This window comes from Callospermophilus lateralis, chromosome 1 (genome assembly GCF_048772815.1).
Source record: "Callospermophilus lateralis isolate mCalLat2 chromosome 1, mCalLat2.hap1, whole genome shotgun sequence".
Classification (NCBI taxonomy): Eukaryota; Metazoa; Chordata; class Mammalia; order Rodentia; family Sciuridae; genus Callospermophilus; species Callospermophilus lateralis.
This window is the reverse complement of record NC_135305.1, coordinates 155735741-155753056: the sequence shown is the minus strand read 5'-3', so window position 1 is coordinate 155753056 and position 17316 is coordinate 155735741. Positions and strand designations below refer to the sequence as shown.

The window sequence follows — 17316 nt, the reverse complement described above, 5'->3', positions numbered from 1 at the left end:
ACCACTATGCCACATCCTCAGTCCTATTTTGTATTTTATTTAGAGACAGGGCCTTGCAAAGTTGCTGAGGCTGGCTTTGAACTCATGATCCTTCTACCTCATCCTCCCAAGCTTCTGGGTTACAGTTGTGTGCCACTGGGGCTCTACCATTCTTTATGTAAGGCCAAAGTTCTGTTTTCTCTGTTCCCACCCTTTTTCTTTCATTCCCCCTGTTTTTTCCTTATCCTAAACCTGGTAATGACACCATGAATGCATTAATGGCTTTAAGAATCTGATTTAATTCCTTCATTTGGGTTTTTTTTTTCCCCCTTTGTGTAATACTTACATATTTGCTTCAAGTAGAAGGTCCAACAGCATCCGTTCAGTACGGACTTGTGCAAAATGAAGAGAATTATTCAGCCTGTTCCTAAAAGCGATAAACTCTGGGATCTTCTCAAATGCACCATATTTGTAAGCTTGAATAATATATTCTGAGGTCTGGGAAGGAAAGACATCATCTTGGTATAAATATTTCACAGGTCAGACACTGTAAGCAAACCGTGCCAGTCAAAACAAAATATTCAAGCTAAAATTAAGAAAAGCTTTGAATCCAATCTTTAAAAGTTTTTATTACCAAGTACAGAATATCAGTTCTTTATAATGTTACTTTTCTTCCTTTCTGTACCAGAGTCAAATGTGTTCTTTACTAATATTACTATTCACAACGCCCAACTGCCACTACCACCCCATAGACCTTCTCTTGTCAGTCATATCTCTCAATGCAATAGGACTGGAGGTTTTGTGAGGCCACATCAATCAAAAATTTGCTTAGTGCCATTCTGGAAGGGATATTACTCCATGTTTTTCTGCTTCCAAGACCAGCTGTTTTATATAAAGGTTCCGAAGATGCCAGAATAATGGAACCACCTCCACGTACCCAAAATAAAAGTCACTCTTTTACAAAAAGGTTACTCCTTGGTTTTGTCTCTTTCTGCATGATGTACCACACACATAGGACATATATGTATTACACCAGAATAGAAAAAAGACACCAAAGACTCATAAAAGTCAATGTTATAATCAATTCTGAGGACAGAACAACTTCAAGAACAAGTTTGTCCAACTGAACTACCTAAGACCTCTTCTAGAAACTTCCATAGACAAGTGAAGGAAACATTTAGTATGTGTTTTAACTGTAGATTAAAGCATATATATAGATGAGATGTTTACAAAACAGAGGCAAGATAAAGAACTCTAAAGGGAAATCCTGGCATAATAGAAGAAAATCTCAGGCAAGAACATTTCAGAAGTGTAGGCCTATGCCAACAGGAATGAAGAACAGAAGATCAAACCTTAGGGTCAAGGAAAGCATTAAGCTCAAAGCTGATGTGTGTCCAAACAAAGATTCTTCCTAGAAAAGTCAGTCTTTTTACACAGCCTCAGTTAGTCAGCTCTGCCCCCATCTCTATTATGACTGAGAAATTTGCCCAGTAGGAAAATAGGCCAATAGTCAACAACATACCCTCTGATACACAGCCTCGCAGGGTTCATTTCAGGCCGCGGGATTGCGCCACGGGCGCTAATTCAACTGCATTCGATGCGGCTTTTAAACCCCCATGGGACACCTCGGCGAGCTGTTTGCCTGCAGTATCTGGAGAAATTAAAGACGGACGGACACAAGAAAATTAAAAAGATTACTTGTGATCCTGCAGGTTTAAAGAAGGACTATCCAAAAAAGCTTGAGTGTACCTTCTAGCTTGATTAAGGACAGTGATAAGCCCCATCAAGAAGAGGCCGGGACACTAATCACATATGCCTATCCTATGGCACTTTGGCTGAGAGAACACATCAAGGTTTACTATCAGCCCTTGCGTTAGGAACTTACAGCTTAAAAAAATGGAAACATATAATTTAGTAAGTTATCAGGATAGATATATGACTTCGGTAATCCAAACAACTTTATAAATTCCAGTTCTAAAATATGTTATAATTAAGGCAGAGAACTTACTGAGTAGTCCATGGAATAGCACTTTAAGAAAAAAACTTTCAAAAAAGCAGTGAGAAAGAAATAGTCTTCAACAAACCAAGAAGGTGGACACCGTTATAGTCCTCCTTAAACATCACAGTGAAGCACCAGCGCAAGGCTAGATCTGGGCCAGGGCGCAACCAATAACTTTTGAGAGACAACAGGGAAAACTGGAGGCCACAGGCACTTTAAGACTTTTGAATGGTGTATGTCATCTGTACCTATTTCTACTAGCTTATGTACAAATGGATATATTTAGATCCCGTATGGATGCCTGAAATGAACCCTGGTCACTGTAAAAACTAGCAAATTAGGACATTAGACCTGAAACTTACAATCATCATTACCTAAGATAGACATTTTAAAGTAAGATTTTTATAGTAGTACAAACATTTAAAGAACGTTAGGAGATAGGAAAATCTAGCACTGACTTTCATATTATAAAAAGAATCTATTCCAAAGTAAGATGACAGTAGCCAAAGACATATCTAAAAAGAAAATCCTTGTGCAGACCTTCAAATTCAACTTTCAGTCCCACAGCACAAAACCTTCCTGAGAACCCAGGATTTCCCATTGAAGGAATAAGTGTTCTTTCAAAGAAATAGTTGGGAAGTAAAACACATCAGTCACCCCCCAAAAAAGGCATTTGGGGATCCCCAAAACTATCAAGAATAAAAGCTGTTGAGCATGGATCTTTGGCCCTGAAGTGAAACATTTCTAATTCTATGAGAAGGTTTAACGCACGCAGTGTGACACTACAATCACAGGCAGCCTTAGATTCTTTTAGGAGACCTTCCATGCTACTGTTCCCTTGTTTGGTGATGGGGCATCAAGATAGAGGCACATTTTTCTTGTGTACTGAGATTCCCTTTTTTCTCCAGGATCCCTTAAGATAGCTACTTGAATATGATACATTAGTTCCATTACAAACTGACAAAGTGTCCCAGTCCCAGATCAATTAGTCACTCCTACACACAACCATCAAAAAAAGACCAAGCATCAAAAAAGACACTAAAAACACTGAGGAGAAGACACCCCTCAAACTGCTCCTGGGAACATTATTTCCCTTTATTACAATACTGTACATTTTTATTTTGGGGTTGTTTTTTTCCCCAGAAGCAATTCTTCAAACACAATGGTTAGAAAAAATTAAAGCCTAATTTCTATCATTATAAAATAATGTACCTTTCTTTATTGTCCAAATCTTTATGAATAATGATTCTTCAAGAATGCATAGTTGATTAAAACAACAGAAAAACCAGATATTGGGCTTTAAGGATCCCTTATTTTTTCTCACTACCTTAAAGCTAGTTGAGAAACAAAATTTTGAAAAGGATTCTTTAGTAAATCAGGTGTCTTTATCCTTCTCCTGGTAAATAAATTACAGCTACAATAATGATCAATTTGAGGAAATAATTTCAGTTGATTTTGAGTTAATGAAATCCCTTAAAAACAGAGCAGAGCAAGCAGATATACGTGAATACACAGTGAAAACTCACACTTGACGATTTAAAAGCCTAGGGCCCTAGAGATGCTCTTTTAACCTCTAAGCCTGGCCAGCACACTCTAAGTAATGTGTTCAGTTGCTGAAAGTCATTTTCCTCTCTTCCTGATCAGAAGCTATGTCACAAAATAAGGTCTGAATAACAATGTCAATCACAGGACAGAGAAGACAGGCTAAAAAAGCCAATCAATATGGTGCACAGTTCAACAGCTAAGCAGAGAACCCTCCATCCACATTCTCAGAACTGTCCTTTGCTATTAGAGCCCTCTAGGCCACGCCATAACCTTGTTAGAACATTTTACCAGACACTAAGAAAAACAAATCTATATTCCAATTGTTCACACACGGTTCTGTGCTGCTTCCTATTTAATATATCCTTGAAGAATTATATGGAAAATACATTAACATTTACCAAACAGATTTGTTTGTTTTAAATCCTTAAGAGTGTTTGCCAAGAAGAACCCCAGGTTACATAATTTCCTTGTCAGGTTCCTTAGTTGCTGATAGACCATGACAATAAAGCTCTGGGCAGGTATCTGCTCAGCTAGGTTCCAGGCAATGAGTCTGCAAATCATGTGAGAACCAAGTAAGTAATGACCACCCTAAGAACAACTTTCTCTTTCCATATTTCTCTTAGGTAGTTTTGCAAGATTGATCAACTGAGTAGTGACCATATGGTTTTTCCACATAAAATTCTGCTTCAACAAGTGGAGCCCCAATCCGTTTGCAGTGAAAAATATGGTGCAAATCCCATCCTTTAGTTATGGCACATTTATGGCTACTGAAAAAACACATACAATTGACCTAAGTTTCTTGAAATGTTCTTCAACTGGTCAATAAATAAAAATAAAATTTAATTATTTATTCAGAAATAAAGGTGGCAGAGCTAGGGTTGTGGCTCAGTGGTAGAGCACTTGCCTAGCATGTGTGGGGCACTGGGTTTGTTTCTCAGCACCGCATATAAATGAATAAAATAAAGGTTTATCAACATCTAAAAATAAATATTGAAGAAAGAAAGATGGCACAGTGTCCTTTTTTTTTTTTTTTGTGGTGCTGGGGATTGAACCCAGGGCCTTGTGCATGCAAAGCAAGTACTCTACCAACTGAGCTATATCCCTAACCCCATCATAGACTCTTACATGGCACTGCAGGCTATAAATTCTTATGGGCTATTTCTTACTTCCTTGGAAAGTTCTTAGATATCCAAAGACAGTTCTAAGAGGTATAACACTTCTTAGTCTATCAAAACCCAGTGTTAAATGCCAACTTTCCAAGGATCCTATTAAACACACCCACATTCCAATAAATATAAACAGCTCTACCTCAAGCTAAGAGCCTTGAACAGTAAGCTACAGTATAAGAGCATTTGCCAGTAGAGCATGGTGCTCCTTAACATGGGCACTTGTGACTCAATCATGTACAGTCAGTAGTGAAGACCATAAAGAAAAAAGGAAAAGGCTTTTCACTTACATCTTTCTGGTTGGAGTGGAAAAACCTGAGTGCGAAATTACACGATTGGGATGCAGCGGCATACTGACCTAGAGATTCGGCGTATCGAGTCAAAAGATAACTAGATTGGAAGAAAAGAAGAAAAAAATACACATTATACTTACCCAGCTCTAGTATCAGATGCTATATCTCAAATTACTATGCCAAAGAAATAGTTAAGCATAAGGAAAAATTTAAAATCCTGCCATTTAAAATAGCCTAATCAATAAAGAATAAAGTTCATTCAGTTTTTTAGGAGGATAAAAGTTCTATGTCATGCTTTCTTTAGACTCTGGCAATGAAACATAAAAGGTGTAATAATACACACAATGCACAGTCTTCCTAAAACAGCACCAGAGGAGATTAAAAAATGCCCTTAAGTAATCACAAAGAATAGCCAAAACACAAATTCAAAAGGATGTCTCAGATCAACAAATAAAGTACACATGAAGAAAAGACTTCAAAACAATGTGTGCTAAGAATAAAGATTCAAAATATACAGCTGGTTGGCTGAAAGTATGGCTCAGTGGTAAACATGTGCTTAGTACGTTTGAAGTTCACGGCTCAATCCCTAGAACTACGGAAATCAAGAAAATAAAAAGATAGCCGGGCAAGGGAGGCTGAGACAGGAGGATCATGAGTTCAAAGCCAGCCTCAGCAACTTAGCTAGGCCTTAAGCAACTCACTGAGACTGTATCTCTAAATAAAATACAAAATAGAGCCGGGGATGTGGCTCAGTGGTTGATTGCCCTCGAGTTCAATCCCCAGTACCTCACCCTCACCCCCACCCCCATCCCCCCAAAAAGAGAAAGAACAGTAAATAAAAATTTAAAAAATAAATTCTTTTTTTTTTTTTTTTTTTAAAAAAAAGGAAAAGTACATAGCTGGTTGCCGTCTCTGGGGAAAACTTTCTTCTTGACATTTCAAAACTGCCAATTTTAAAAATTACTAAGCCATATATAAACTCATTATGTTTGCAATGGGTCATAATAAATGTTTACTTAACATCACAAACGAATGTATTGCAAAAGACTAGAAATGAGAGTCCCATGCCTCACCCTGTTATAGCTGGCTACTCATTATTCAGAGTATATACTACCAACCCAATGGTGTCGTGCTGGATATGCTTTGCATCGAGACTGGAGTAAAGATCCACCACCGGTTCAAATGCACCCAGCATACAGTAGATTCGAACAAGCAGCAATTTGAATTGAGCATTGGAAGGGCTATGGGTTAACCCTTCTTCCAGCAAAGTCAGGGCCTGCCACACAGCAGTCTCATCACCTAAAATCAAAAAAGAGCATTGTCCACTGATCTTGACAGTAATAAGACTTCTCAAAAAGAAACAAACCTACTGACAACGTCACCTCCTCTAATTATTCTATACGTGAAGGCAGAGAATAAATTTTACATACATACCTATAAGCAAAATAGGGAATTCCCTAAATTGTCCCTCAATAGTTATGCCAGGTCTTAAACACTCTCTCTGGAAAAATGGTACAGTTTAAGTGGCCAGATCTTGTGGATGGAAGTTATGGAATCACACAAAATTTCAGATTCTGGGAAGAGATGGACTTTGAAGAACAGGAGTCCACCTGCCTTCCCATTGCAGGATTTGCTCTACAAGAATCCAGAGAGAGATTCTTCACAGACACAATTTTACTCATATGTAACTCTCTTAAGAGGTTGTCCTATATGAAGCTTGAAAAAACTTCTCATTAATAATCAGCTGGGTATAGTGGCACATGCCTGCAATCCCAATTACTTGGGAGGCTGAGCCAGGAAGATTTTAAATTTGAGGCCAGCTTTAGCAACTTACCAAGAACATGTCTTAATATAGAAATAAAAAGGGTTGAGAGGTTGGGGTTGTGGCTTAGTTGTAGAGCACTTGCCTATCAAGTGTGAGGCACTGGGTTCAAGCCTCAGCACCACATAAAAAAATGAACAAATAAAATTAAAAAGTACTGTATCCATCTACAACTAAAAATATTTTAAAGTGGGGGGGGGGGGGCTGGAAATGTAGCTCAATGATAGAGCACCAACAGGTTCAATACCCAGTACCATGGAGGAAATCAAACTAAAATTCTACATTTTCTTTAGCCTACCAAATTTCAAAAGTATCTATAGTCTTAGATTAAGTAATGTGAATGGATAAACTGTGGTATATATATACAAAATGGTATATTAGTCAGCCTTAAAGAATAAAACTATGGCATTTGCCGGTATATGGACGAACTGGAGAATATCATGCTAAACAAAATAAGCCAATCCCAAAGAACCAAAGGCCAAATGTTTTTTCTGATATTCAGAATCTAATTCACAATGAGGGGAGGGGAACAGAGGTACTTTGGATTAGACAGAGGGGAGTGAAGGGAACGGGAATGGGTATAGGGGTAGAAATGACAGTAGAATGAATCGGATATTATTACTCTATGTGTACATGATTACAGACCACTGTAACTCTTCATCATTTACAACCAGAAGAATGAGAAGTTATACTCCATCTATATATGATGTTTCAAAATGCATTCTATTGTCATGTATATCTAATTAGAACAAATTAAAAAAATTTAATTTGCCAAAGTGGGCAATAAAACAAAAATAATTAAGTAATTTGTCTTTAGAATCTATTTAAAGAAGGTACTGGGGCTGGGGATGTGGCTCAAGCAGCAGCGCGCTCGCCTGGCATGCATGCGGCCCGGGTTCGATCCTCAGCACCACATACAAAACAAAGATGTTGTGTCCGCCGATAACTAAAAAAAAAAAAATATTAAAATTCTCTCTCTCTCTCTCCCACTCTCTCTTTTAAAAAAAAAGAAGGTACAAAGAAACACAGACAAAACTGTATGCAAAAATATTCACTATTACAATAACATCCACACATGGAAAAATCATAGAACCATGTGCCAAAGTTTTTAATTATAATGTGCTTCTACAATAATGTTCAGTAAACATATGAACAGAAAAAAATGTAAGTTACTGTGAAGCAGTGACCTCAAACCCATAAAATATGAACAGAAAAAGTAAGAAAATATATAAAACTATATATTTCATATATATTGGGTTCTGGAGAAATGAAATTTTAAATTGTTTTCTAAAATTTTACAAGCTACTTTTTTGGGGGGAGGGGGGTATTATCAGATATTGAACTCAGGGGCACTCGACCACTGAGCCGCATCCCCAGTCCTATTTTGTATTTTACTTAAGACAGGGTATCACTGAGTTGCTTAGTGCCTCACTAAGTTGCTGAGACTGGTTTTGGACTTACAATCCTCCTGCTTTAGCCTCCCGAGCAGCTGGGATTACAAGTGTGTGCCACTGCGCCCAGCTCAAGCTACTTTTATACTTCGTAAAAACAGCTAAAATCTCCACGCATTAAAAAATATTTTAAGGTTATTCTATATGCTTTTGTTTCCCCAAAAGAAATAAAAAATTGAAGCCTTTAGAAAAATATCAATGATAATCCAACCCACAGTATGAAAACTACCTATAATCTACCCAAACAATTTTTTTTATTAGCTACACATGATAGTACAATGATCTTGACAACCATTTTTATTTTAATGTATTTCTTCTGAACTATAATAACTTTTATCCAAGGCTAGCCTCAAACATTTGATCCTCCTGTCTTAACTACTATGCTGAAGAAAAAAAAAATATTTTGCAAAAATATAACGCATTCTTATTAATCCTTTCACATTCATTTTTCAAAACCCTCACTAATTATTCAACAACTTCTAATTTATACTAGATCTGTGGGGTTCGGGCATAGCTTAGTGGTAGCATGCTTGCCTGATATGCACAAGGCCCTGGGTTCAATCCCCAAGGCTGCAAAAAAAGAAAAAAAAAAAAAAAGTACATAAAATAAGAATAATGACTATGCCTGATTTACAAGCACTTCAATATTCCTCTCATTGAGTTCAAAAAATTCTGCATCCTTACAAGATCTGCAATTTCATTTTGCAGTTACTGTTGTGGTTTTGATAAGCTCCTGTGTGAATGCAGGAATATTCAGAGGTGAGGTGATTGGTTTTTGATAGCTGTAACCTGATTATGGGGCATAGCTGGAGAAGGTGCATCACTGGAGACATACCCTGGAAGGATTCATGTTCTCTGTGACCCCTCCCACAATGCTTCCTAGATGCTATGAGAGCAATTTCCTTTTGTTACGATGTTTTGCCTCTCTTGGACCCAAAACAATGGAGTTGGCCCACCATGAACTGAACCTCTGGAACTGTGAGCCAAAATAAACTTTTCCTTAAGTTGTTCTTATTTTTCTTTTTCTTTTTTGGTGGGGAGTGCCAGTGATTGAACCCAGGGGTGCTTAACTACTGAGCCACATCCCTATAACTTTTTATTTTGAGACAAGGTCTTCCTAAGTTGCTTAGTTCCATAAGTTGCTGAGGCTAGTTTTGAACTCCCGATCCTTCTGCATATCAGTCTACCAAGCTGCTGGGATTACAGGCATGCCACCACACCTGGCTCTTAAGTTGCTCTTGTTGGGTATTATGATCACAGCAACAATAGGCTGACTAACACAGTTCACAATGTATTTGCACTGCAGGATTTTTTTTTGCTGGGTGGGTACTGGGGATTGAATTCAGGGGCACTCAACCACTGAGCCACATCCCCAATCCTATTTTGTATTTTTTTATTTAGAGACAGGGTTTCAATGTGTTGCTTAGCGCCTTGCTTTTTGCTGAGGCTGGCTTTGAACTCGCAATCATCCTGTCTCAGCCTCATTAGCCACAGGAATTACAGACATGCACCACCACGCCCAGCATTGCACTGTAGAAAATTGATCAATTTACTATCTTCTTTCTCTCTATTCTACATTTCCCTCCTCTACAAAATTGTGACAATAACTATATTATTATAGGTTTAAATTTGATTCATGGGGGCTGGGGATGTAGCTCAAGTGGTAGCATGCTCGAATAGCATGCATGAGGCACTGGATTCGATTCTCAGCACCACATAAAAATAAAATAAAGCTATTGTGTCCACCTTAAAACAAAAACAACAACAAAAAAGCCCCAAACCAACAAATAAATAAATTTGATTCATGGAAAGTACTTTCAAGTATCTATCAACAAAAGTTTGCTGCTACTATTATTATTATATGCCCAGATACCTTGCTCAAAAAACAAGTGACTAGCAAAGCCATAGTCACTATGAGCAGCAATGAATGCAAGGGATAAGTGGGGAAGGTTATTTGTATATTAAGGTGACTTTGGAGTTCAATCCCCAGCACCAAAAAACAAAAGAAAACAAAACAAACCACACCACCAAGATGACTTTTGTAGCCCCAAGCAATTTCATGATGAATGGGTCTTCTTATGACAAGGAATCCCCCTCATCCATGGTACAACAGAGTATAGCAAGTATTATGATATAGGTACATATAATGTCTTACAAAATATTAGAAGAGACATAAAATCGACAATGGTATTAGACATAAAAATCAAGACAGGTGGGCTGGGTTGAGGTAGAGCACTCTCCTAGCGCATGCCTGGCCCTGGGTTCAATCCTCAGCACCACATAAAAATAAATAAATAAAATAAAGGTATTGTGTCCAACTACAACTAAAAAATACATATTTTAAAAAAAATCAAGACAGGCTTTTTGAAGCATCATTTGAGCATAAGTTAGATGAAGGAGGCAAAGAAGTTACTTCAACATGATGTTCAGGGATAGCAGTAAAAGACTTTTACAGGGGCCGGGGATGTGGCTCAAGCGGTAGTGCGCTCGCCTGGCATGCGTGTGGCCCAGGTTCGATCCTCAGCACCACATACAAACAAAGATGTTATGTCCACCGAAAACTGAAAAATAAATATTGAAATTCTCTCTCTTTAATAATAATAAAAAAAGACTTTTACAAATAGATTCAGGATTGTAAGTATCTAAGAATTTGGCTGACTTTTACCCTCACCATTTCAGGTTGCCTCTAAAGATTCTAGGAATGGGGAAGGTAGCAAAATTGAATGACCTGTGGAATGATCCATGAGGGCTGGGGCATCTTGCTCACCACTGTCTTCCCTAGCCCTTTCTATTTTCTGTACTTTAGTGTCATTAATAATATGCAGTATACACCCAAAGATGTCCCCCCCCTAAAAAAATGACTAATAAGAGTAAATTTCAGGGTGTGTGACCTGAAGAAAAGACAATCCTAATACCATCTTCAAAATAATCCTTCTCTTCCTCAGTGACTTTTTATATATATATATTTACTTATTTTTATTTTTAGTTGTCGATAGACCTTTATTTTTATTTATTTATATGCAGTACTGAGAATCAAACCCAGTGCCTCACAAATGCCAGGCAAGTACGCTACCACTGAGCAACAGTCCCACCCCCCTCAGTGATTTATAATGTTGCCTTTACCATGAATTCTATTTTTTTAATTCTTCAAAAAGGCCAATCAAAACTTATTCCAAAAAAAGCCCACAACATTTTCCTGTATATAAAAATTGTTTTTAAATCAGTTTCATTATATTTTAACTATTATAGCTTTCTACTAATTTTTTAAAACATTTTTTAGTTGTCGATGGAACTTTATTGTATGTGGTGCTGAGAATTGAACCCAGTCACACATGCTAGGCAAGTGCTCTTCCACTGAGCTACAACCTCAGCCCTACAGTAGACTTTTTACAGTTATTATTCATTAATCAGAAACATTTAGAAACAGAATGGATATTCAGTATTCAAGATTATCCTGACTACAGGGAATAGGATAAATTGGAAACTTGAGTTCTTTTAGAAGCATCCTGGAGAAGGGAAAGGAAGACCTAAAAGCATAAATCAAATTCATGGATAATATAATTATACTAAGGAAAGAATACAGTACTTCTAATTAATTAAACATAAAGTTGAACTGAAATCACTATGACTCACCTGTTTCTCTCCATATATCAATAAGCACATGAACAGCAAGGAGACAGTAATAGTCTGAAAACTGCAATTCTGTTTTCAAACAGGATTTTCCTACAAGAAAATAATCACATCTTTTCAAACATCTGTTCAACTATTACTGCCCCAAAGGAGTTTTTTATAGCAGAAAAGTGACAGGGAGAGAAGAGAAAAAAGAAATGAAAATAAGAATAGGATAAGTACCACCCAAAATTTAATTAATTAATTAATTAAAAATACAAGTCATAAATCAAAGGGATCAAAAGAAAGTGAGACCACACTCAGTTGGGACAGAAGGAAGGGCTCCAGCATAGAGAAGCTATCTATGATGATCCCACAAAAAAGACTGGGAAAGAGGTTTTCGGTGAAAAGCATAAACCAAGGGCCGTGTACAAAAAAGTACTATTATATTCCTTACTTGGCCTAATATTTTTAATATAGTTAGAGAAATAATAATATCTCCTGGTCAATTTATATCAAACACATCTAGCAGAGTCCAGGCCACTCTGAAAAATCACCTACTTTAAGTATCTTATAATTTATAATATAAACTTTGATTTAATGACGTAGTCTATGTATTAAAAATATTAAGGGATACAGGCAGAAAATAGACAATTATCGTAACTATGCAATGCATATAAGTCCCAACGTAAGAGAGTTAGCTCATCAGGAGAATAGGGACAACAGTAAGTCACCTATAATTATTAAAAACTCCAAGCTTAAGAAAGTCTTCATCACTTATCACTTGGTCTTCCTTCTTGAAAAAATATTCTCCTTAGAAAACTAATTAAAACCAGGGTACAACAAGTGCTTTAAAAACTGATTTCTAAGCCTTGGCAAATCAGGGAACTACTGCACATTCTGAAAGGTTGCTTACCGAATTCCAGTCCATGTTGGTATCTTAGCATCAATTCCCTGACCACACTCAATTTCTGATTTTTATCCATGGTATGGTACAAGCCAAGTAACCTCGTCAGCTGTACCACACACAAATGTTGTTGCAAAGCTCGGATGTCAGAAGGCAGTGCCAGCTTATCCTCTGTTGGTGTTGACAAAGGAACAACTCCGAGTAACTGATTAATAAACTGTGAGGTGGGGGAAAAGAGGACACAAGTCTCAAAACTCAACTAAACCTCAGTAGGCTGTAGTACAGAAATTGATATGGTCTATAAAAAGGCATCAATAAAAAACTTTAAATTCCTTAATATTTCCATCTACCAAAAAATAAAAAAAGATTTGTGATAGGACACAATAATCATAGAACTGACACAATCATTCACTGATGGACAAAAGTATATTATCAATACCATGTACCACAAACAGTAAATATTAAAAATATTATAACAATGTTTTATAAACTATAGAAAGTAACAAGATATATTATATCAATAAAAAGATTTAATTAGAGATTAGGGATGTGGCTCAAGCAAGGCACACCCGGGGCCCTAGGTTTGGTCCTCAACACCACATAAAAATAAAAACTAAAATCCACAATTATACTGATTTACTCTTTTTTTTTTTTTTTTTTGCTAATAAGGATTAAACCCAGGGGCTTGCACATGCTAGATAAGCACACTATCATTAAGCTACAACCCAGCCTTTTTTCTTTGATTGGTTTGGGGACAAAGTCTTGCAAGTTGCCCAGGCAATCCTTCCTCCACCTCCCAAGTAGCTGGTATTACACATGTGCACCTTGTCAGCTGGCTACAAATGAATTATGAAAGGAAAAGTTGTATACTGAAGGGATGGTTACCATTCTTTTAAGTTTTTAAATTTTAGATAATTATAGATTAACATTTAGGGTTTAGAAGTAACAAATCCCATGTAGCATTCACTCAATTTCTCCCAACAATAGCATCCTGCCTTAAACAATAATTTTTTAAATTTGGTAAGAATTAAAAAAACAAAAATCACACACCAGTTCCAGTTATATATTTATTAAAAACATGCTTATTGTCACTCACTTTTAAAATCCTACTAAAATGACAATAAGGAATAAAAAAGGATTAAGCTCACAAAGATTTAAAAAAAAATGAAACTACATCACAGGCAACCACAAGAATGGAAACTTATACTCCAAGTATGTATAATATGTCAAAATATATTCTGTCATGTATATCTAAAAAGAACAAATAAAAAAATTTAAAACATAAAAAATGTGAAGAGATGACAGTAAATTAAAACAAGATTTCTAAAGACAAAACGCAGGAAAGCAGGCGGTAAGCAATAATTGATTTATAGGGCTGAGCAGGGTGAAATCGCAGTTTGCAGAGGGAAGAACACCAAAAAGCAGTACACTCATTCCATTTCCAGAACCTCAGAAAACTCAGAAATTTTCAACCACAGAAGCTTCAAGACTCAAGAATTAAGGGTACCAGGTGTCTCTAAAGAGTAAAGTATTATCATGGGATAAAAACCAGAATGTGCTGAATTGGTCTAAGAACTTGGTCCCCTCCTCAAGCTCACAGACCCACTTCCTGAGGATGAACAGAAGCTAAACCAGAGACACTGTAGACTTGGGCAGAGCTGGCAGAGCTAAAAATAGGGGATAATGTGAAAATTTGCTTATTCAATGATGAAAGCCTCATCCCCTCCCCTATGTCTAAACTAAAGTAATCCCAGAATACTTCAGTCAGAAGTATAAATCCCCTAACAGATGGTAGCAAAAAAGCCAGGGAAAGCATATCTAAGAGGCAGAGGTGGTGGCACACACATTTCATCTTCTTAACTCTGTTGCTTACTTCCATATCTAAATTATAAACATGTAGAAATTTGTTTATTTTCTTTAATATATTTTTTAGGTATAGATGGACCCAACACAATGCCTTTATTTTTATGTGGTGCTGAGGACTGAACCTGGGTCCTGCCCGTGCTAGGCGAGTGCTCTACCATTGAGCCACAACCCCAGCCAGTAAATTTGTAATTGGTATTTTCCTGTGGGATGTATGAAGAATTACCTCCTTTCTTATGCTGAGAGCCATAGCCAAGTAGGAATGACGCATGGCAATTTCCTTGTCAGCCTACCCAATGTTGCTTAGAGGGAGGACTCTCCGTTGTGGAAATGGGCTTGCCTTGGACCCAGATCATTTGCAGTGACATTGCATGAATGTTTGAGAGTTTTGGTTTGAAAGGTGATCCTGCTCAGGGATTACGGTGGCTCCAGGTTTAGGGTGGATCCTGCTGGATTAGGGTGGCTCCCGGATTAGGGTGGATCCTGCTGGGAATAGGGTGGATCCTGCTGGGAATAGGGTATATCCTGAGGCCTCAGGCACCCGCTCCTTGAGTTCCCATTGAGTTCTCATGGGGTTCTGAGAGAATTGGCATGCAGAGCCCCTCGGTGGAGGGAGTGTATTTTTCCCAGAACGTGCGTGTAGAGGGCCGGTGAGAGTTCGGGAATAAAGAGTTGCTGTTGGAATCTACAAGTTTTTGTGGTGGCTCGGTTATTTTGTGCCCAGCCAGACTGCGGCATTAGGGTTAATATATTTTTAGGTCCATTAACTCCAATCAGTATGGTTATATCATAATAGGGTAAATCTCCTCTTAGCATGGTCCATAACAAGAGGTTCCATTTAACTCTGACTCCTGCCTTATATTGGAGAGGGAAGAGGTTTCTGGGAATTGAACCCAGGAGCACGCTATCACTGAGCTACATCCCCAGCCCTTTTTACTTTTTATTTTGAGAGAGGGTCTCACTAAATTGCTGAGGCTGGCCTCAAACTTGGAATCCTCCTGCCTCAGCCTCTGGATTATTGTAATTACAGGTTGTGTACCACTGTGCCCACTTAGCATTACTGGTTTTCATGCTTTTGATTACATGGCTATATAGTTCCTATTGCCAGCTCTACCATTCTTGCAAGTCTTTTTTTTTTTTTTTTTGGTGGTGCTGGGAATTGAACCCAGGGCCTTGTGCTTTTGAGGTATATCCCCAGTCCCCTTGCAAGTCATTTTATATATTAGTTGTAATTATTCTTTTAAAAAAATTATCCATGCTTTTAAATATATATTTAGTTGTTGATGGATCTTATTTTACTCATTTATTCTATGAGGTGCTAAGAATTGAACCCAGTGTTACACATGCGAGGCAAGCACTCTACCACTGAGCTAAAACCCAAGCCTTAGTTATGTTCTTTTTTTGGTATTAGAGATTGAACACAGGGGTACTTGAACTCTGAGCCACATCCCCAGCCTTATTTTGTATTTTATATTTTACTTAGAGACAGTGTGTCATTGAGTTGCTGAGCCCCTCGCCACTGCTGAGGCTGGCTTTGAACTCGCAATTCTCCTGTCTCAGCCTCCAGAGCAGCTGGGATTACAGGCGCATGCTACTGTATGTTTATTTCTTAATGCCTTCCTTAGTGAATCTTTCAGATTTTATTATGAAATAAATATGCACATTTTGAGTCTATAAAATTTTTAAAAATATACTTTTAGTTGTACTTGAACACAATATCTTTATTTATTTTTATGTGGTGCTGAAAATGGAACCCAGTACCTCATACACTGGGTATGAGGCAGGTGCTCTACCACTGAGGCAGGTGCTCTATCACTAAGCTACAGCCCCGGGCCCTAGTCTATAAACTTTGTGCAAAAAACTCTTTAAAAACTAGAATAATTCTGTTTGATTCTAAAACATCAAGGCAAAGAAAACAAAATATTAAAATATCATCCTGCATAAGCCACTTCAGAATTACTAGATTTGATGGTTCATTCTTACTGGCTAGTCATACTTGAAAGACCTGGTTCACAATCCATTCCAACAGCTTGAATACTATTGGGTAGTTTGAAATTCTCCAACAAACATACTTGCTGAGTGACAGAATTTTTAGCTACTGAAATCATCCTGCTAAAAAGTTAAAAAGCTGTGACAGCAAAATTAAAATTCATACAGAATAAGATTACAAAATAAGATTGAAACGGCTTAAATCCTTAGACTCAGAACATTCTTATCACTGCTAGTATTCCAACAGGATTCCTGTGAGTAGATAAATCTTACCATATGGGGGTCACATGAGATGATCTAAGATTTTTTGAACAAAGCACTCAATGAATCCATTCTACATGGTTAACTAGATTCTGCTTAAATCCTTCCAGACACACAAAACTCACATACTGTACTTTTAAAGAATTCTGACTACTAAAAATATCATTTTCTCACTGAGCCAAACTGTGAATTCCCTGTTTTCTTCTCTCTTCGACAATATAACTTGTAAGTCTGTGAATAGATCTACTACTCTGTCATCACCAGATCAAACTTCTTTTCCAGGCAATCATTTTTCTTTCTCATGGGCTTTCAAATCCTCCTACAACCCAGAACCCTCTAGTTTGGATGTATTATAATTCATCCAGAAATTCCTGCGCTTGGTGTGAGCCCTTTAAGCACAGTATCCCAAGAACTGCTCTACTAAACAAACAT

General features: G+C 37.4%; 1 protein-coding gene across 2 annotated transcripts in view; it reads right to left on the bottom strand.

The window, feature by feature from the left end:
* The window catches only part of Naa25 (N-alpha-acetyltransferase 25, NatB auxiliary subunit), a 73830-nt gene that overhangs the window by 19175 nt on the left and 37339 nt on the right, over window positions 1-17316 (bottom strand). For both annotated transcript variants that reach the window (XM_076854117.2, XM_076854202.2), the window contains exons 12-16: window positions 12781-12988; window positions 11889-11978; window positions 6101-6281; window positions 4980-5079; window positions 326-477 (exon numbers count right to left, since the gene is read on the bottom strand). In XM_076854117.2, coding sequence (XP_076710232.1) covers window positions 326-477; window positions 4980-5079; window positions 6101-6281; window positions 11889-11978; window positions 12781-12988 — 731 coding nt within the window. The remainder of the gene's footprint in view (window positions 1-325; window positions 478-4979; window positions 5080-6100; window positions 6282-11888; window positions 11979-12780; window positions 12989-17316) is intronic.